The following is a 21,582-nucleotide window of genomic DNA, read 5'->3' on the forward strand; positions in this document are numbered from 1 at the left end:
CCCAACACATACGGCCTGACACAGACAGTACAAGGCCTTGTCAGATGAGTGGCTGCCTCAGGCAGAGCAAGGATGAAAGCCAAGTCCCAGACCTGCCACATAATGGGAAATGGATCAAGACGTGTATAAAACAGTGTATTTGTTCTGCACAGCACTACAAACCCATGGAGTGAGACGGGAGGGAGCAACAAAAATGGCTGTGATTAACTACAGATCCAGTGGTTTCAGCCCGACTGCTTTAATAAGGCGCCTGTCCCTGGTTTCATACAGGATTGTACACAGGAGGCCTCTTGACCAGCCTTAAGTTCTCAGTAACTCCTGCAGCTGCCGACCAGTACTTCTGTTTTAGCTTGCCCAGGAGAGGCCCCTATTCATATTTAAAACACCTCACTCTCTTCCAGACTCTTATTATTCTTTTAAAATATGCTATACATACAGCAGGGAATAGGAGGTGAAACAGGCATTAATTTGGCATTAAGCACCAAAACCTGAGCTCAGCCTGAATAGCTGGCTGGGCAGATGTGCCAGGGCCAAGCGTTCCCCTGGGAGCATGTGCCACCTGCCCCATCAGTGCAGACAGCAGCAGGGAAGGAGGCAGAGCTGGTGCAGTGAGTGGCTGCTCACCCCCACGTCCCCTCGTCCTTGCCTGTCCTGTGACCAGGTGCCAGCATGGAGTGGGTCCTCTCCTGGGGCCACCCTGCACATCTGTGCCACCCACCACTCCCACCATGTGGGGCCATCGAGGCAGGACCATGAGACAAGTGCCAGCTTCTTGCCAGGTACTCACTCTGCTCCCAGAGTGGTGTAAATCAGGGGTTACCCTGCAGCAGGCAGTGGAATAGTTCCTGATTTACAACATCCTACACCAGAGGAGAGCTTGACCTTACACTTCAACATCAGTGCAGCTTCCTTTGTTGAAAGCTTCTTAGGACAGACATGTAATCAATCCTGGAGAGCCACTGAACAGCAGGGCTCAGGTTCTGCATAAGTCAGGGCTACACTTCCCAGGGAAATTGTCTGATCAGGCTTCCATGACATCTATTCCTGGGTGCTCCCTGCATACTGTCTGATAGGAATGAGTGTGTTTTTCTGTTTTGCCCTTGTCATAAATAGTTTGCTTTAGATTAATATAATCCACAAAGAGAATTTTTCCATAACAAGTCTGGCTCACCTATGCTATTAACCTTTCTGTGAGACAGGCATTTAGTGAGCTCAGGTCTTTGGAAATTCTAGCCTTTATAGGCATTTGATGTTATTTTAGAATCCAAGAGGAAAAGCTTACTGCCTTGCCTCTGTTTTCATGGCCATAATTATGAGGGCAGTCTGGTGACGTAACTTGTATGGAAAATAAATGATGGCTTTCAACAGCGAGTGCTGTCAGACACTTCGTTCCTTGTAACTGTTTTAGAGATCCAAATTCAGTTTGCACTGCCACAGCACCAGACGCTGCTCTTATTAATGCTTGTGTAAATCCCATGTTATACCATTGCCTTCAGGAGATCTATCCCGTGTTTACACTGCGTGTGAGGCAGCAGAATTTGGCTCATGGCGTAAGTCTATTAATGTCTTATGGGGTGATCTGCTGGTCCAGTAAACACAGCAGGAGAACCATGCAGACATATTTAGTCCTATTCCCTCATTAGCCCTCACTAGCTGTAACTATTCACCTTAGTGACACTGACTGTGAGAGTGCAGGAAAGATGAGACTTGGGGCATTTTCACACTATAAACAGACAGAAGAAAAGGGAAGGCAAAGTACAGACAAAGGTATTTCTTTGCCGAACAAAACAGACATTGTGATCATAAACTGTTACAGCCTGACACCAAGCAGGACTGCAGTGCTGGTGCTCCAGTTCCTGTAGTGTTCCCCCACCGCCTATATGCCTTCACTCCACACATCCCTGTGCCTGTGCTCCAGCCTGAGCTGCTGGCTGACCCAGGGAGAGGGAGCAGCTCCACTCCTGGGCTGCAACCCAAGCAGGGCACTGGCCACTGTGGTTATATGCCAGGTCCTCAAAAGACGTGTTTACTAATCAGCAGTTACAAATATAGAGACTGCAAGGTAATAATAATTATACTTAGTCCTGTTCTTCATCCAAGCTTAATAAAGTGCTGATTCTTCACACCACCTCTGTGACAAGGAAGAATCATCATTCCATCTTGAGGCACAAAGAACTGGGATATAGTAGGGTGAAAAGCTCTACCAGCTCAAAAGCTAGACAAAAATACCCCCCAAAAAAACCAAAGTGAAAACAAGTGGGTATACAATGTAGGTGTAAGATAAACTATCTTCTGTAAATTCTGTGTGGAACAGTTGGCTTTTGAAGACATCCTCTTTGCAGTGTTTGTAACCAAATCCCACAGAACTGAAAAGCTGAAGTGTGCATTGACACAAACAAACTGAAGAATGAAAAGAGGGCATTTTTGCTATTTTATTAATATTCCAAAGAGGGGCATGCAGGCAGTAGCCTTCTCTGCCATCAGTGCCTGCTGTTCAGCTGGCCTGGAGGGCTCAGGTGCCTCTGGATCCAGACCTGTGGTCAGACCTGCCGCTCCCTGAAGCTCCACGTCCTGGCAGGACATGGCTCACGATAGCAAAGCTGCTGAAATGGTGCCAGTTTTCACAGCCAAACAAACTCACCTTTGTCCTCACCACAGACGCACTCATGGGCATTTCTTCCCCCTCTGCTGTCTGGAGGCAAGTTGGCATTTCTGCCTCATTCAGACTCTTAACTGAGTTCTACAGCCTGCTTTGTGCAATTGTTTGGTTTCCTTTGCTGGAAAAACTGGCTTCTTTCCTCCTTGCCCAGGTTTTTTACAAGACATGCCAGTCTCAAGACAAAGCTGGTTGGGGTCATTTCTCTTGGAGCTGCTCTGTGAGGACCTGCTGTGCCATCAGGAAGCCAAAAGGATCTGACAAGCCTGGAGTGGTTTTACTTGGAGAGGTCTCCTCCCCATCTGAGTACCAGCAGCAGTGTGTGCCCAGCTGCTTTAAACCTTGACCATCTTCCCTCCTTTTTAACTCTGGGAGCTGTTTTCTGCCATCCAGCTCTGGAGAACAGTCTTCCAGAAGGACCCAATCCAGGATAGAAATGACCTTGCCAAACCCCTCCCTCCAGCATGGGAGATTTCCTCAGGCTTGCCGTGCCCACAGTATGCCTGGGACAAAGGGCAGCACCGACGAGTTTTCTGCACCAATCCTAGGAAGCTGGAGCAGTGTCTGGCTTGGTCAAATAGAGGCAATTTTAGCTCCAGATTCTATTTGTGCATTTATTTAATGTTGCTAAAATTTTCCTGTTCCTTCTTTCCCCTCCTCCCAGCCTGGCCTCCCCCAGGACAGGCACCAGGTCTCCCATTAGACAACTTCTGTGTTGAAGGAGTGGCATTCTGTGCCTGCCACTGCCCTCACAGGCGTCATGGAATGAGCAAGGTCCCCTCCTCACCACCTCACACTTGGCATTTATACACAAGAACTGTCACTTAAATAAACATGGTACTATGGAAAAAAACCCAACAGATATTAATTTCACATTCACCTATAATTACACTGGAAAAGGACAGCGGGCCTAACCAATCCCATCTTAAAATAAAATTAAAGCCTGCTTTAACTCTCCATCTAGCCCACTGCTTCTACTAACAGCACATACATATTTGTACATGTTATTAGATTGACATTGTAGCATCCTGGGCAAATCAAATTAATTCAAATATCTGCAGGTATGAAATGTTGTAGCTGAGGAATGAGCACATAAAGGGTATGCAATTTTCCCCTGGCAGTTTATTATGGTATGAAGAAAAAAACATTCTGTGCTTGAAGCTGACGTTATATTACAAATGTATTGCGAAGTATGATGTGACTATTAAAATATGATTACACAAAGTATGAACATTTTAAGAAGTTTACAGTTCAGTGAATCTTTTATAAACAGACTCTTAAATATACATAGGACAATAGTAGCTGACAGAAAAACATCAAAAATTAACTATTAATGTTTATAGACTTTTGCCTGAAAAAAGTCTCACATTAAAACAGAAATTATGAAAAGCCTTAAAACCAGGAACAAATCACCTGTACACTACAAATATACATGGCAGAGGTGTGCAAACCAGAGCTACCTTTTTGCTGAAGGGTTCAGCAGCCTGGCACCTCCTCTCCAATGCAACCCACCATGTGCCACGCCACGCTGGGCCCCCAGTCCTGCAAGCCCCAGGCACGTGCACACACACTGGTCAGCAGCTGGAATGTCACAACCACACACTCACTGCAGGACAGCAACAGTGCGTTGTCAGTGTTGGATCGACCTACTGGAGTGTATCGAGCTGAGAACATGCCCAGGATCTGGCAAATGCATCTCTGCAGACAGATCCCTGAATGCACTGGGGGCATAGCAGGATAGGGCTGCAAGACTGAGCTACAAGGAAAGCAGCAGCTCCTTTTAGAGATTTTATTTAATGCAACTTTTCAATCTTTCCTCTTGATAGGAGAGAACAGATGCCACATTTGATTTCTGCTTAGTCTGGTTGCAATGACACCCCTAGATCATGTGTTAAGTTATGTCAAAAACATAAGTATTTTATGCTGTAATACACAGTATTACTGAAACTAACAATATTATTTGCATATTTATAACAAGGTATAATGAAATCCCTATAATAAAACCAAAAGTTATGCTATAGATTTATTTACAAAGAGTCCAGCAAAGAAGTATAAATACTTCTACATTTAAGGTTTAGGAAAACATAATTTACAAAATATTCAAATATATACAGTCATCTGAAAAACTGACAATATTAAACTTTGATGCAGGCAAAGAATTGGCTGAGTCTATTCACTCTGTATTGCGGGAGGCAGCGGCTTCCATGGGTTGTCTGTTCTGTTCAAAGCCCATACGTGTGTTATTTACAATGAGGCTGCTTCTCTCCAAGCTAAACGTGTCCAGAGCTTTGAGCATGCTGTCCCAAAATGTCATCAATCATTGTCAGATTGTTCAACCACTCTTCGTCATTGCTGCTGCTGTTCTTCATGAGGGAGTCAAGGAAGTCGGTGTCACTGCAGTTGGCAGGCATGATGGAATTGCTGTGCTGGGACACAAAGTCGTACTGCGGCAGCTCGGTGGCAGCGCTCATCCTGCTGAAGGCATCAGGCGGTTGGCCAGTGGAAGGGTAGCTTGGTGGTCCGAGGCCCGGGGCAGGATTGAGGTGGTTAAAACTGGACACTCCCTGTGGCACCGATTTCATAACATTCATAGCTGGCAACGGTCCTCTGGTTAAATTGTGTCTCAAGTTCTGATTACTCATTGAGCTCAAGCCCTGGCCAGACTGTCCCATACTCAGTTTCTGCATCTGCCTGACCTGGACGCCAGGAGCGATCTGATTTGGTGGCACCACAGCCTGCTGGGAGAATGCCTGACTCGGTGTGCTTGGCCTCACGCTCTGTTTGGAGAAGAGTGTGTTCCCGGAGAACTGCTGCATGCTGGTATCCATTTGGCTTTGATTTGGCATCCTTGGCACAGTAGTTGGTGTCCACATCTGGACAGATGAGTTGGGGTAGACATTGGGGATTCTCGGCATACTTGGCTGCCTTAAGTGTTGCTGTGTTGCAGAATGATTTGCTAAGGAAGCAGAACTGAAGCCTCCCATCGGCATTCCTGGCCGCACAGTGGAGTGGCTGTGTACTGTTTGGCACCCCGAGTTCATGCTCAGTGCGTTCTGGCTTGGCCGCAGCGGGATGTTAAAGTCAGAATTAGGTGGAAAAATCCCCTGCTGCTTGCCAGGGTTGTGTGGAATCATCACCATCGTCCCACTGCTCTGGCTGGCAGTGGCTGGGGCCATGCCAGAGCCCAGGGTGCTCTGGAGCATGGCTGGGTTAGACGGCAGCATGCGGTGGTTGGGCGGAGGAGCCGGCATCACCTGGTTGCAGTCAGCAGGAATGGGCTGCTGCACGGCTGTGGGCAGAGAGACACATTAGCTGGGAGCACCCTGGAAACATGAAAGAACCTTTCGAAACTGGTGCTCTGTCTCTCTCCTTCATGCCATGGACCCCTCCTCTGTGTTCTTTGTAAGAGTTATACTGGAGCCATAAGGAAATGGGGGAATCTCACGATATGTGATAAAATGTGAAATACTTTCAATTTAGGGCAGAGAATTTAAACAAACCCCAGGCCCTGGCTTCTTAAGGATTTTTCTAGCACGCCATTTCCCTCCTTACCTTGAAACTGGTTTATCTGCTGAGCTGCAAACAAACTCCTCTGCTCAGATGTTACTCCCAGCATGTTTTGCCTCTGCTTCTCCTGGAAAACAAGGGCATAATAATCAAGTTGCAGTCTCTTGACGAGCAAGAAAAGCAGCAGACACTTAAAGTGTAGCCACTATCGTCATTAACAACCTCTCCCATACAACCCCCTGCCTCCTCTGATGAGACTCAGCCCAGACAGTTCCTTTCACACTGTAATTGCTCACATGCCCCTTCTTGCAAAGGTGTCTCGAGGACAGCCCAGCACTGAGGAGCACAGCCTTCAGCAGACGCTGTGCAGGAAGCCAAAGGGGAGCTGGACAAACATGGAGACTCCTGTGTCCATCAACCTAAGAGTGAAGTGTGCCGCAGCTGGGGGCTACAGGAATCCTGGCTTCTCCCCAATGCCTCTTGTGCTGACTATTTGGATGTGTTCTCTGAAGCACCAGATCCAGGGATAAAAGGTGCTCAAAAGTCCATTAGTGACCAGCCTCCGTGGCAGCATTGCAGGGACACACTGACAAGCAGGAGAGCTCTGGTGGCCTTTTCCCTGTCTGGAGGATGGTTCTCCCCATGTGTACCACACCCCTGTGTTCTGGTTGCCACTTCTAACCAGAACATGGGTTGCCAGGGACCCAAGGAATTGCTGGGTTACTCCAGGTGACCAGACTTGAGTCTCCCACTGTTTAACCCCAGGCCCACCACCCCACTCACATCCCTGCTATGGACAGCAGCTGTGACCTGGGGAGCACTCTGTGGGTGGTGGGAGCTGAGGGCTGGCTCCTGCTGTGTTAGAGCAACCCAGAAAAACCTGAAGCTAACTGAAAGTTTTGAAAGGGAGACTGATCAATGAGCAGGACAGCACTTCACTGAGGGTTTTACTGAGCTACTTCTCATCTCATTTCCCATCCACAGAAATGAGCCTCCTTGACCCAAATTTAGCAGCATGCTCAGAAAGTCAGAGGCACATGGTCAGAGCTGCCTCACCCAACTCATCTGTGCGATTGCCCCCATTCTGGCTTCCTCACACAGTCTGTTACAAACCTCCTACAGGGGCTGCTGTTTCTAGAGAAACCACCCAAGTCCTGGACAAAGTGAAGTCTAACATCTGCTCTGGTAAATCCCAGGGAATCAGAGAGAAAGGCAAGCATGGAGAACAGCTCTTCTGGGGCTGACTCACTTTCCAAGCCTCCCTTCTCTGCATCTTCCCTCCCAAGTCTGTGGCTGACCAAGGATGACGGTAGGGACATGGAGGTGACCAAATCCTTCCCTTGATACGAGGGGGCAGATCTGGACTCAGACTTGCTGAGCAGCACTTGGCCTTGGCCTCTTCTGGCCTCATCCTAGACTCAACACAGCCTTAGTCTGACTCAGCCCAGCAATTCCAGGGTCACTCCTTAGTGTTTGCTGACTGATGATTTCCTCATTCCAGTTAGTCCTGTCCTTCCCAGTGAGGTGGACAGCAAAGCAACCCACAGAGGCACTGGGCATCGTACCTGCATCAGCTGTCGTTTCATTATTTGCTGCTTCAGTAAATGGTTCCTCATCGTGTACCCATTGACCGTGGCTGGTGTGGGCACAGAGCTGCCACTTGGGATGGAGCCTGGCTCCTGAAGTCTGGCAACAATTCCAGGATTTTGATCCTGCCAAGAAAGATGAAAAAAGAAAATTAATCTCATCAGGGAGGTAACAACAGAAGCCCTTATCCTCTCTGCTGACACCCTCTCTCCAGTCCTAGGCTGTCCCAAGGCAAAAAAACCTTTGGGACTCACATAGATCTGTAAGTTACAGTGAGGGACAGGGGACTGCTCTGATTTCTGAGAATCAGCACAAGAAGTGAGACAAGCAAAAGGTTAATCCAAAATTCTTCAAGAGTAGCCCCAGGCTACAGGACTGAATCGCTACCACTGCTGCAGTCAGGGCTGCCTGGCTGGCAGAAGGGATGTGAGTAAAGCATCACATTTCCCACCAGTTCTCCAACTGTTACACCGAAAGACAGAAGGAAAGAAAAGTTGATCAGGGTAGGATTTGGCATGTGAATATAAAGGAGAAGCCTACAGGAAAAGAGCAAACTAAAGAGAAGAGGGGAAAAGGTACCATCAGATCAGGGACCCAGAGAGATGAGGACAATGTGGGCCTGGAACTGAAGTGGTTTTTGTAGGTTCCACAAGGTCACTGTGACAGGAAAGGAGAATATGCAAAAATGCAGAGCTAGGTCATGCCTGGGCACCAATCAGTAATGAGTGCAGTGGGTCCTATTCCTGCCTGGTGCAAACCAGACTCGCTATAAGTTCTCAGTGAAAGATCTGAGTTGACTTTGACAGCTGAGGACTTGCCTTCAAAGAAAGAGCACAGTTCACAAGAATAAGATGAAGACACAACCCAAAATGGGAAAAAAATACCAAAGTCCAAACTTCTTAAGAGCTGGCAGGTACTTAGGGAAATACAAGAGGAAAATGAGGGAATTAGTCAAGGCCTCACTGGGGACAAGATTCTGTGAGTGATGTACCCAGGAACACCAACACCAGCGTATTCCCTGTTCTCCATTTTCACATCCAGCTTCTAGATTATTTATGATGTTTTGTTATTATTGGCAGGGAGAAGTATGTATATTATATCCAGCATCCTTAGCTGGGCCATGCTTCCTTTGTTTTCAGAATGGAAGCCCACATCCTTTGTTTGAGAATCAATGTTATCAAGAGATAACAAGAAGAAAATGGTTGTTGCCTTTTGACATCTGACAATTAGAAGCATGTTCAGATGGAGAAAACAGGATACGAGCCATGTTTCAGAGTGGCCAGAAGAAAGCCTTGGAAGGCATTTGTCACCAGGAAAGCTTCTCGGGCCTGGGGCGCCTTTCCATAAAGACTTTACCATGAGGAATCACCCAACTACTTCCAAGATATTCTTTGTAAGAGGGATTACCAAGAAGGTCACTGAAATTACTCATTTTTATGGTGCCTTCTTTTGTTGTAGCACTTTGGTCTATTATGCAAAAGCACAATTGATGAAATGTAAATGCCTGCTAGATAATTTACTAAAAGACACAAACCTGCAGCTCATCCCTGCTCTCATTATCATTCCTATTCATGGGCAGTCTCATAAGACTAGATTTTATTACTGGTGCTTTGCTTACAATTCTGCTGGACATCTCTCCTCCTCCCCCTTCCCTCCTACTCATTTTACTCCCTCTCTCCCACAGAAAAAGAGGAAGGGAGGAAAAAAGTAAATATGATTTACTACAGATGTAAATATGAAAGTTCATGTAAAGCTGGCACTCTGCTTTCATGTCAGACAGAATCCTGCAGCCACAGTTAAGCTTTGAATAATGCAGATTGCCTCTGGGGGAATATTTGAAAGTGGAGGGATTCAGTTTGTGTACTCTCCACATGAAAGACACTGAAATGTTCATACCACCAAAATCCCTGCCATCTATCCAATTTCCTCCAAACTTGTCTTGTTGCGTGCAGAGGGTCTGTGCTTACTGAAGCAAATGAGTTTAGTGCAAGGACAATCATTCTGATGTCTTGCTCTGGGCTATTGCATTAACAAGTCGTAACATTAAAGTCTCTTTTCCTAATCATGTCCACCTCATTCTAATTTCTCCTAAACATCATCGAGAAAATAATGTTGCTTTTTCCATATTATTAATGGTAAAGAAGTGTAAATCACATTACTAATTGTGGCTCTTGTGCTGTGGTGGTACAACAGCTTAATTATATGGGATTTTCTGCAGGCACCCTATAGCAATAATGACAATCACTGAAGTTCATTTGCAAATACACAGAATGGGTTGCCGAGTTTTTCAGAGAAAAGTTGTATAACACTTAATTAGCCAGTAAAGAAACAATCTATACATATACAGTTTGCTTTTGGGGAAATGAGGACAAAACAGCATAGATAGGAAGACAAGGGATGAATTCAAAATCATGCCTTCTACAAGTTCACATTTAGGTTAAGTCTAAAATGAAACACAAAAAGGAAAAGGAAAAAGTTCGTTCTTTTCACCACTAGTGGGAACTACTGTATTCCTGTATAATAAAAAATAACCACTTGCACGTCATGACTAAGAATAGCTCTGGTGTAGTCTAAAGGACACTGCTATCTGTACCAAAGGTTAATGAACTTTAAACATTTTTCCTTTTCATCACTCCCCAAGAAAAATCACTTTCCTTCCCATAGTAAGGCCAAGCCAAACCAGCCATAATCTTAACTAGCCTGTAGCTTAGATGATCCCACTATAAATCCAGGAAGACAGCAAAGAGAGGAGCATTCTAGTGCCAAAGCTGGGAACACTGGAAGTGGTTGTTCCCACCCGAGGGACTGTGTGGCTGAGTTGTACAGTTGTACACTGCACTGGAAGGTACAGGCAGCTACAGGGGGTTCTGATTCTTTGAATTAATAAAAAAGTGCATTTGCATGTAGGTATCACGGGGTTTTTTCCATTCTCCCTCCCAAAACTCATAGTAAAATGGGCAAAATCCCTAACCAAATGGCACACCACACAGCCCTGGATTTGGAGAGTGTGTCTGAGAACATGTGTTCCTGTTGCCAGGCAAAGTGTCATGCAGCAGGTCTGGAGTTCTTGCAGCACTCCCGGGCTTCCCAGTGGGGCAATTTCTGTTCAAAAATGCACTGGGTCTAACTACGCAGTTTTGACTCAGCATCTTACGCACTAGTTTCGAGAGCAAGGAGAAAAGAATCAGGTTTCAGGCTTGCAGAAATGTATACTGCTTGTGTCAGTGTTCTGCCTCTGACTGCACTTGTAAAAGCCATTGCACAGCCCAGTGAAACCAGTGCCTTGCAGCTGCCCAACTGGTGCACGATGGGCAAACACATCTGCCCATTCCTGTGCCCAGGTGCAAGCGTGGGCCTGGTCCAAGAAACCATTCAGGCAACTGCTTGATGGAAAGTGTGCAAGCCATCTCACTGAGACCCACCATGTGCATTTATGAACCTACATCCTTCCAAAAACCCACTGACGAGCTCGACCTGCCCAGCCACACCATCAGACAAAGTACAAGATGCACAACTGCAGCAAATAAGCACAGAGATGAATTGTTCTGTGTTAACATGGTTGATAAACTTCAGTCCTCAGCACTTAGTTATATATCCAGTAATCACTTTGTGGCTTCACTTAAACAAGAATGAGGAAATTTATGGCCCCTAATTCCTCTGAATCCTCATTAACAAGCAGTCCAAAAAGAATTTAAAAGCAAGACTTTCTGAGGATCTGAACCAGACCTTTAATCACTCTTTGGCAAGTATGTAAAAATCCCTCTAATCTTTAATAAAGAGCATTCATTGTTTTTTAGGACTATGTGAAAACACTAAACTCATTTATCATTATTAAACTTTCCCATCTGCTCTTAACGGTGTAACTCCAAAGAATATAACAAAGAAATTGTACATGTTAAATTGTATTGACTTAAGCCCAGAGCTATTCGAGATGTACAATTTATTTCAGTGAGGGCAGGAAGGGGACTGCAGGCTGCTAGACAGAGTCATTTGTCCAATGCTGAAAAGACAGTTATCTGCACCAAAATGGCTCTTGGAAAGGCACATTTGCTTTATAAGAAATAAGCTGCCAGGTGAGACCATTCAGCATTATGGTAAAGACTCAGATAATAAAACTAAGTCATGAATTTCAATAGTTAACAGATGGACTAATTAGAGACTGAATTCTTTGTGGTTCTAACAGATAACCAGGTCACAGCAAGGTTACTGAGAGAGAGAGAGGCAGGCAGCACTGCGAATTTCGGTAGATATTTGCAGAGCTGGGAAAGAGCTGCACTTCCTCACTGAAAGCATTAGCAGCAGTGGGAGAACGGAAACATGGTTAATTAAAAACACTTCCAGTACCTGCATTTAAAAAGTTTATTCCATTTCAAAAGACACTGCTAACTTGAGAAATATTCCCTCCACTTCCAATGTGGCATCCAGCTGAATCCAGGGATTACAGAGCTTAAACCAGAAGGGTTGTTGAGATGAGCCACAGCATAAAAGCAAAAGACCAAAGGAAATGGTCACCCAGGGCAGATGTTTGTTACAAGTACAAGAATGGGACAAACTGCTTTTTCCACTAGGGGTTTTTTTTTGGTTTGGGTTTTTTGGTTTTGTTTTTTTCTTTGGTAATGAAAGATAACTTAGGTTGAAGTATTTACCAAGACATCACACAGTAAACAAGAAACAAAACCAGAAAACCATGGCTACAGGACTTGAGTGGAGCCACTGCTATTGACCTGCTCCCAGGTCCTGGTGCTGGGCTGGAGCTCTGGGGGCATCCATGCTCTCAGCAGGGACAGCTGCTCTTAGGGGTGGGGTGGTTTCAGTAATCGAGTTTTGGTCTGTATTTAAAGAACATCAGTTATGTATGGGGAGTTCTGTACTCTGTTGAGGAAATGCAAATACTAGTTTCAAACTAATGCCCCTGTGTTTCCCTGCACTCCCACCTGCCCTTCTGTCTAGGAGCTGTGCTGCATCTTCTTGGTGGGAACTTCATGCTTGGGCAGCACTTCACTCTGAAGCCCAGAAATGAGACTCTTAGGCACAACAAGTACTATAGACTAAGCCATTAAACCACTGATAGCATTAAAGGTGCCTCACTCAATTTTATGGTTTCAGGAGTTTCATGGTTTAGAACTACAGAGAAGCCACATGTAGACCCCCGGTGTGTAGTAACCTTGTGCCACCTTTACAGAGAAGGATCATGGCCTCCACAGCTGTTAATCCACTTAGATACTAAGATGGTGAATCTGTTTAGCCAATGCATACAAATAAAGTAAACAAAATCCAGGGTCATGGTTTGGCAGAAGGATCATGTCAGCCCACTCAGGAGTGTGATGTCTGTGAGATGACATTGCCATTTGCTTCACACAGAAGTCAGAGGTTACCTCTGCTTCTTGCTTCTGCTTCTTGCCTTTAACAAAACTCTCCATTTGCTCTTTGGAAGTCTTCTGTCTTTTTTTTTCCTCCTCTATTCTGCTGGCAATTCAGAGATGCTCTTCAAGATAAAACGGCCTTTCAGTTCAGAAATGCTCCAAAGCTTTCTGTTTGTTTGCATGTTTGCTTTAGCACAATGTATGAACATTGATAAAACAAACTGTGCAGTTCAGTGGATCTGGGGGGTTTTTACCCATCTTTCACCCATTTACTTGATACACATGCATGTGAAATACTGCCAGACTCAAGTTTCTGAGCTTATCGTGGGGGCTGTCAGTCAGGAAAAGGCTTTGTTGAAGACTGCAAGTGATCTGTGGGTATACAGTTTTGTTTAAAATAATGTTCTTTTAAGTTTGTCTTTCTTTTCATATGGCATGAGCATGCACAGCTTCCTTGAAAGGCAGTCCTCCTCCTTTGTTAGGAGCAGTGACAAGATCACCACACCTGGCTAGCAATCCTAACAGGACCTTCCTGCCTTAAAGCAAAGCAGATGAAACACTCATTTCCCTATAGCTGTACTTATACTGCATGCTGATCAAACAAAACAAAATCCCATCAAAGTACCCAGAGTACATTTGGAAATGCACCCAAAATTCTAGTAAGATGAGAACTTAGTCCACTTCCCCTCTTAAAAAAATTAATGAAATTAGTTAAAGCTTTTGTGCAAAGACTCCACCAGTATTTTCAGAGCTGGTTTCATCCATCAAAACATGTCATTGAAGAGCAAAAGCAATCAGAGCAACAGAAAGAGAGAAAATCCAGAGTGAATTATTGCAATAGTGATTTTTCTCTTAGATGAAAACACATCCTTTATCAGGCATGTGGAAATCAAGCTGTGATGCTGTTACCAGCATCATGTTTTTAGAAGGAACATGGGAAACAGCTTTAGGAGCAGCCAAAAGCCTGAGGGCCAACCCAGATGGGAGAGGTAGTGTATCACAGACACACACAGCCTCCCAGGGACTGTGGTGCTTGTAAAGAGGCACAGTCAAGATTACAATAGCAGCTCCCCTGCAAGTAGATCCCCTGGCCCAATTGAACTCCCAGGCCAAGGGTGAAGGAGCTCAGAGAACAGTTTTGATTCCCCAACCTAAGTGTAAGCAAACCTCTCAGGAAGACTGAAGGCTATGCCAGACCCCTTATGGCAATGAGACATGGATGCCCACAGAGTTAACACACTTTTCTTCCACCTGAGAGCAGCACTCTAGGGTTGGACTCATCCATCCTCCACACTCTTTAACATAAACTGTATCTGTTACTGTTTTTTCTGTGTATACACCCAAAGATGCAGAGATGGGTGTTTTGTACCTGTCTGTATAACATATAGTCAAGATCCAAAATTGAATTCTCTGCAAAGAACAAAATATTTATATTTGGCTTGTACAGCTGTCATGATTCTCTAACCCTTGACACCATGCTCTCATTCCCATGGAGGGCAGCTTGCCTATAAATTTAATGAGATAATCTAAAACTGTATTTATCTCACCCCATTTCAGCTGGTAGTCCTTCTGCCTGTCTCTACAAGGTTGCATTAGCTATGATGACAAAGTACAACATCTCATATCTATAAAGTGGTTTGACTCAACTAATCCTTGTGTTATGTCAAGGCATGCTCTCAGAGGTGTCGATGAGATTCCAAAGGAGCCAAGTTAGCTCAACACCCAGCAGAAGCTGCTCCAGGGAAATGCAATGACTGGCTGGTGAATTTATGGATTAAGGGGAGCAGAAAAGACTGATAAAAAAACCCCAAACCCTGAAGATTTCACATTAATGAAGTGAAAGTCAGAAAATCTTGAGTGAATGGGATAGATCAGTTTTCTACTTGGCCATTTCTGAGAAGGTCTACGAACTGCAGTGATCTGAATCACTGAGATTTTGTGAATCCACTGCTTTCCCCAAGATAATGTTTCCATGAATTTCTTTTCCCTTTGCGTGCAAAGGATCAGTTTGCAGAGTCAGATGCCCAAGTCCTGTTCACTTTCAATAGCAGCTGGCTGCCTAAACACTGCTGAGGAGCCCTTTGCATGAAAACCTGCCCACATGCGAAACCTGACAGATTTACTCCTGATTTCTCATGTAAGTGCACAAAGCTAGCATGCTCTGGAAGAACAAAGTATCACATCACTTTTTCAGTGTTAAACCTATCAAAACCTTACTCTTTCATAACAGATGAAACTAGTTAAAAACTTAAAAAAGGTTGTATCAGATTGCCTACCCAATCGGGAGTCAAAAATCACCCCTATGACTTACAAAACAAAATGCAGCGATCACTAGTATGCTAAAATAATGGATACAAAGTAGGCTGCAACTAGGTAGTCCTCATGATCAAATTTTTAAAACCAAGATATTGACATGTTAAAAAGGAAAAATGCATTAAGGTGACCTTGAGTATGGGGAACAAGGAGCAATTCTATTATGTTTTTAAATGGAAATTATTATTAAAACACCCGAAGCTGAACTGTTGTAACCAAGTCAACTCAATATCCCCTTAAAAAATCCCTTTTCTCCCCTTCCATTCAGATTATATTTACAAACTGTAGATGTCTCATTTTTTTCTTGTGTCATTTCATTATTACAGAGTTGAGATCACTAGCCATCTGCAGCTTCATTTCATCAAGCTCTGATTTGTCCTTGGAGCAAGGTCATCCGGGACAAGAACATAAAATGCTGCTTTCCTCAACTGACACTTCTTTATGTCTTCCTGTAAATACTCCCCACTAATTTTAAATAATTTTACCACTTCATACTCCCCCTCATACACACTGAAAAGGCTCATATACACACATATTTATAACAATCTTGTCACTTAACCACTGCATGTCACATTAGAAGCAATTAATGGTGTTTATTTGCTGATAACATAAGCATTTCAAACTGCAGCTCAAGAATCCACGGTAGCTTCATGTGACTTGCAGGATATTAGCTATGGGTCAGAAGTTGGGATCCCCCCATTCAGCATTAGCATATGCTTGAAGCAACTCTGTTTTCTATCATGCAGAAAAAAAATGCAGTCAATGCACAAAAATTACCAGCTGCTATATACCCTATGGTGAGTGAGTGATAATAAAGCATCACTGGGTGTATGTGTGTTCATTCATCGAAATCAATAGACCGGTGAAGAAAGATTTCCAGGCACATCGTACAACATTCCAAGCTAAAACCAAAGAAAACTGAACATGGAATTTCTCCTCAGATTAGATTTGACTTGCCATAAATTCTGGAATATCTTCTCTGATGCAGAGACTGCTGTTCTGGATTACAGTAAAACCCAAACCGAAACAAGAAGAAAAAAGAAAAAAGTTAGTGTAAATTAAATTGCGAATCTTCAATAGCATAAAGAAACTCAGTGATTGAGAATAATCAGCATTAGCTCTGGGGGTCAGTCTCATCCCTGATCTCTGGCTGCAGATGCTGGCAAGATCAGACTGAAGGTCCTGGCTCTAACCTCCAACACAAGGTGCCTATCTTTTGGCACCTGGAAAACTCATTACAATGAGGATGTGGTGGATTCTGAGATATGCTCTGCTGTACGCAGCCATCTGGCTCACAAATAAGCATGTGAGAGTTTTTACCTGGGTGCCTTTAATAGCCTCAGCAGTCCTAGTCATGAAGAGGTACACACCATAGAGGTCTGTTTGCAAACACCCCTGACTGCGCCATGCAGACAGTCATCCAAGCCTCTGAGTAGTTCAGCTGCACAAGGAATGTCCCTTTGGACACACAGTGGAGGGTCAGCTCACGAGACTGTGAGCACGCAATTTGTCAGAGGAGACGTGGAAAATGGGATCATTACAGGTGAACTCCAAGCCTCTAAAGGAGATGATCTTGATGGGTGAGTTTGTTTTGTGACTGAGTCACAGGCCAAAATCATCCCTATGGGCTTGGGCTCACACGACCAGGTCCAGTTCCATCATACACAGATTCTTCACATAATTATGGGCAAGCCATTTCATTGCTCCATCTGTCTCAGTTTCCCTCCAGAAGGAATTAAAGTTACTCCCAGAAAATGGGGATGAGGGTAATTTCCTGGGGCAGCATGGGGGTTACATCTTGAGGCTCCTGAAATGGTGCCTTTCCCATATTCTCAGGCTATGACCCCACAGACCTGTGGCAGAGCTCTGCTTCTTGCTGCTCACAAGTGAGAGGTGGAAGGGCTTTTCCTGCTGCACTCCACAGACAAGCCATTGTCATGTTCTCCCCTCTGCATCTCTCCTCAGGGTCCAGCCACAGCTAGTTACATCTTAGAACAGCACTAAACTACATCAAGTTGTAATGATCCCCCAGGGCCTCTAACCTGGCTGCACAGCCCAGTGGAGCACAACATGTCCCAGCCACATGTCCCGTGATCCTGTGACTCGACCCTTACATGCCGCAGAAGATGCTGCTCCAACAACCACAGGCATTGCCCACCTGGAGAGTCCCTTGGTGCCCGCCCAGCTGGGGGGGCTGGTTGCTAGGACATGTCAGTCCTATGTTTTGTCTGGTGTGAAAAGAAGACATTCACCAAAGTAGTTATGGGTGAGAATCCCAGGATTTTCCTGCAAGTCCTGCTTGGTATTTTACTGTGACAACTTTTTACTGCAGTGAGAACTATCCAGTTTCACTCCACATCCTCTCCTGCATCCCTAGCTTTCCCCCCTTTCATCCCCATTACATGTCCTTCTCCATCCCTTACATGTCAGGAGATATTTTTCATTTGAAATTTATCCACAATGAAGAAAACCTTCCAAATGCCTCCAAATACCATCCTCTCATGTCAGCCAACATTTCCCTAAAATTCTGAGGGATTTTGGTGTCTCTGTCACTTAAGATAACAGGAGTCTAAGAAACATGTGCCTTTGAACATTTGGCCAGCCACACTTTTGCTGTAAGGAGGGAGGGAAGCATACAAAAGGAGATTGGAGGCTGGAGCTCAGCCACGTTCCCTGTGAGGCAAAGATGTTGCAGAGCACTTGCAAGTGTTTCTTCAGCAGAGACACCGCATGTCAACAGTTAACTTCCCTTTGTTCTCATCCAGATGATTAAGGTTAGAAGCTTGCCTGGTGACATCACCAGAGTTTAAACATGCTGGATATGGTCCAGGGAACCAAAGTTATTGCTGACCCCATGGTTACTGATCCGCTCCGCAAGTAGCTGATGTCTGCTCTCACTTTATGAATTATTTAATGGGTTAAAGATTGGTCAGATCTTCTTTATGCAATGTACAGCTATACATTGAGCAAGAGGACATAAACGTGCATTAACAAGGTTAAAGTCATATACTGCAACTACACTGTTTTCAGCTTGCAGCTTTATTGACTTAATCATGCCAGCACCACAGCCAACAAATCATTAAATCCATTCCATTCTTCTGCTGGTTACCAACCACAAAAACAGAGGCAGGCAAACACGGAGCAAATCTCAGAGGGGGTGGGGAGCGGCAGCGGGGTGCGGGGCTGAGGAGAACAGTGGGATCACTATGGAGCGACGCTGGCCTGTCACTGCCAGCACAAAGACGCCAAATCTGTCTTTACGGACTAAGTGGTTTCATGGTTTAAAGTGACACACTCATTTGTTCCTGTTTTGCAATGATTATAGAAAAGAAGGTAGCGGGGGGGCAGAGGGGGAGGGAGGGAATAAAAAGCAAACTGAGCTTCTTCAAACCATAATGTGTGTGTGTGTGTGTGCGTGCATGTGCGTGCATGCGTGTGTGTGTGTGTGTCGTTGTGTGTGTGTGTGTGTGTTTGCGCATCCTCACAGAGCAGCAGAGCCCGGCTGCAAACACACCCCAGGGCCAGGGCAGAGGCGAAGAGGCACTCGCGGCACCCCAGGGGTCTCAGGCTCTGCACCACACTTGCTGCTAAACTGCAGCCAAATGCAGGCATGATTAAGAGTTCAGCATAAAAGGAAAGAGACACGAAGCATTAAATCAGTCCTTCCACTGCCCTCCAGGAGCAGCTCTGACCACACAAGCCATGGGAGAAGTTTCTGCTTTCAGGCTGAAGTAACAACTTCACTTTCAGACAAAGGCTTTAATTTTTGGCCTGGCACTTAACTGTAACTTTTCAGATCCAGGTCCAGGCCTCCCAGAAACTTCCTGATTGTCAGCAGTGTGTAGAAAGCAGGTGCACACTAGAGTCAGCAGATTGCCAAATACTGTTTATAGGTGGTTATTTGAAGCCATCCAGGTTTGGAATGGAGCTGTCAGCTTATGGGGTTTGAACCCGTGAGATCTTCATTTGCTGCTGCTGTCGCATCCATTCATTCCCCTGATGGAAATCATCTCTATACCATCATGACTTGTTCTGTGCTAAGGGGGCATCATGTCAGGATATCGCTCCTCTGCTACTAGCAAGCTATGGAGGAAGAATTCAGCATGAACATTTCAGACATCAGGGTGTTTGGCTTCTTTTACTGATAGCTATTTGCAAGCTTTGCTCCACTAAGACAACATGAAATAAGCTCCCTTGTTCAGAGGAAGACCCAGCTACACCAAGAGAGATTCCTGGACCATTTCTATTTGTTTTGAAAAGAAGAGAAGGCCAACAAGCTCCCTTTGCTTTACCTTCTGGCTACAAGCTGCTTAGAGCTCTCTGGGAGAATAACACAGATTTTGGCAACCTACCAGTGCAAGTGCTTGGCAGATACATTTGTACCTTGTCCTGAGATACACCACTCTAGACCTTTTTGAACACCATAATTATTTGGTTTTATAGTTGTTTTCTTTAGACCCAAACAAGACTCTTTACAGTCTGAGTTCCAACCTTGCCTTCTTTTGTTTACTAGTCTCCAGATCCCTATCACCCAGAGACAGCTCCTGGCTCCATATATTGCAAATAAACATATCATTACTTGGTGCAGGAGTCGGCCAGAATTCCTTTTGGAAACGGCCGCCAAGGAAGAGCCCATCCCCCCACTGTTTTGTCCACGGTACAGAGGCTGTGGAACACACCATGAAAGGTGCTTCTTTACAGCCACCACACTGGAAAAAGCACAAATGAAAATGATTTCTGAAAGTCAGAAAGTCAAAAGTCAGCTATTTAATGTACCTGTATAACTTATGACTTCACAGACTTTTGTATAGTGGATCACCACAGCTGTTGCTGCTTCCACAGACAGGGAATAAAGACTACTCCAGGAGACAAACGGCCAAGCCTCAATGTGCTGTCCAGGCTTCCCTTACCAAAGCCCATCCATCACACCTTGGAGGTGCACATTAGGATGAGCTGAAATTACCCTCTAAATGTCTTTTCCTCCACTGGCCACAGGAGGAGCCTAAATGCTGGGAGCAGAAAGATGAATCCCAACCAGCCACAGAGGAAGGCTAACAATGGAGAGTGCTAAATCCACATCTCACAAGGCCCAAACCAGCACTTAACCATGAAACTGTTTTGCCTCTCATCTGGGATTCAGCAGCTCCAGCTCCACGGTAACCTGCCAACATTTCCTCCATCCACAGAATCCCAGCTCTGCAGCTCACACTGGCCTGCACCCACCTTCCATTTGTGAGTGCTTGCTGGCCCAAGCTGGCAATTTGAGGGTTGGTGTGATGGACTTGTCAGCCTGGAGAGCACCTTATCACTGCACTGTGCTTATCAGGAAAACATGGGAATGCAGAGGAGGCTCCACAGCCGCAGTCATTAGCCAACAAGCTGCTTCAAAGGGAAGTGACAGTTGTGATGTTTGAAGACCGACACACCCAGCCAGGAGTAACACACCAGCTGGGCTATTTATAATTCCTGATTTTAGAGTCTTAAAATAGCACCGCTTTTATTTTTGTATTTTTAGGCACACTGGTGTATTTAAGCAACTCCATTTGCAGGCTGCACATCAAACACATCCCAGGCAGTCTCAGAAACGACAGTCAGCTCTTCATGCCTCCCCACAGAAAACAGAGGTGAATTTCTCTCTCTCCATGGCTCCTATCTCTGGCCAAGGTGATTAGAATCCCATTTCCATGTATTTTTACATATACAATGTCTCTTCCAAAAGCAAAAAGCAAAGGCCATGCAGCACCTGCCTGCAAACAGCCAACTAAAGAGGAACAGCAGAGGCGTTCCAGTCTGCAGTACATGGCCACACGTGTGCTGCTCTCATCAACGGGCACCACAAAGCCTCTCAAGGAGTTAATGGGTCCTAGAAGAAAGCAATCCTCATTGTTTGTGTTGTTCTTAAAAAACGAAGGTCAATATACAGAACTAGTCAAACAACCCAGGGCTGCAGGTCCAAAAGGAGTGCTCCCTCCGGCTGCAGCACGGGCACAGTTATTTGTTCTCTGCTCCCCGGTGCCACAATGTACCTTGGTTGGCATTTCTTAATGACTGGAGCATCCATGTGCTCTTTGTAAAACAATTATAAGATATTCAGAGAAGGAGAAAAAATTCCTTGCACAGCCCTGGCTCCGGCAGACTGCATAGGTGTTAAATGGT

The 21,582-nt window shown here is 45.1% G+C and overlaps 1 protein-coding gene across 1 annotated transcript in view; it reads right to left on the reverse strand.

Annotated features, from left to right (window-relative positions):
* Nucleotides 1-3,758: 3,758 nt before the first annotated feature.
* The window catches only part of MAMLD1 (mastermind like domain containing 1), an 81,685-nt gene continuing 63,861 nt past the window's right edge, over nucleotides 3,759-21,582 (reverse strand). The window contains exons 3-5 of the mRNA XM_071569483.1: nucleotides 7,729-7,875; nucleotides 6,209-6,290; nucleotides 3,759-5,945 (exon numbers count right to left, since the gene is read on the reverse strand). Of these exons, the coding sequence (XP_071425584.1) occupies nucleotides 4,927-5,945; nucleotides 6,209-6,290; nucleotides 7,729-7,875 (1,248 nt within the window). The 3' untranslated portion in view covers nucleotides 3,759-4,926. The remainder of the gene's footprint in view (nucleotides 5,946-6,208; nucleotides 6,291-7,728; nucleotides 7,876-21,582) is intronic.

The sequence above is a fragment of the Pithys albifrons genome, chromosome 14 (assembly GCF_047495875.1).
Source record: "Pithys albifrons albifrons isolate INPA30051 chromosome 14, PitAlb_v1, whole genome shotgun sequence".
NCBI lineage: Eukaryota > Metazoa > Chordata > Aves > Passeriformes > Thamnophilidae > Pithys > Pithys albifrons.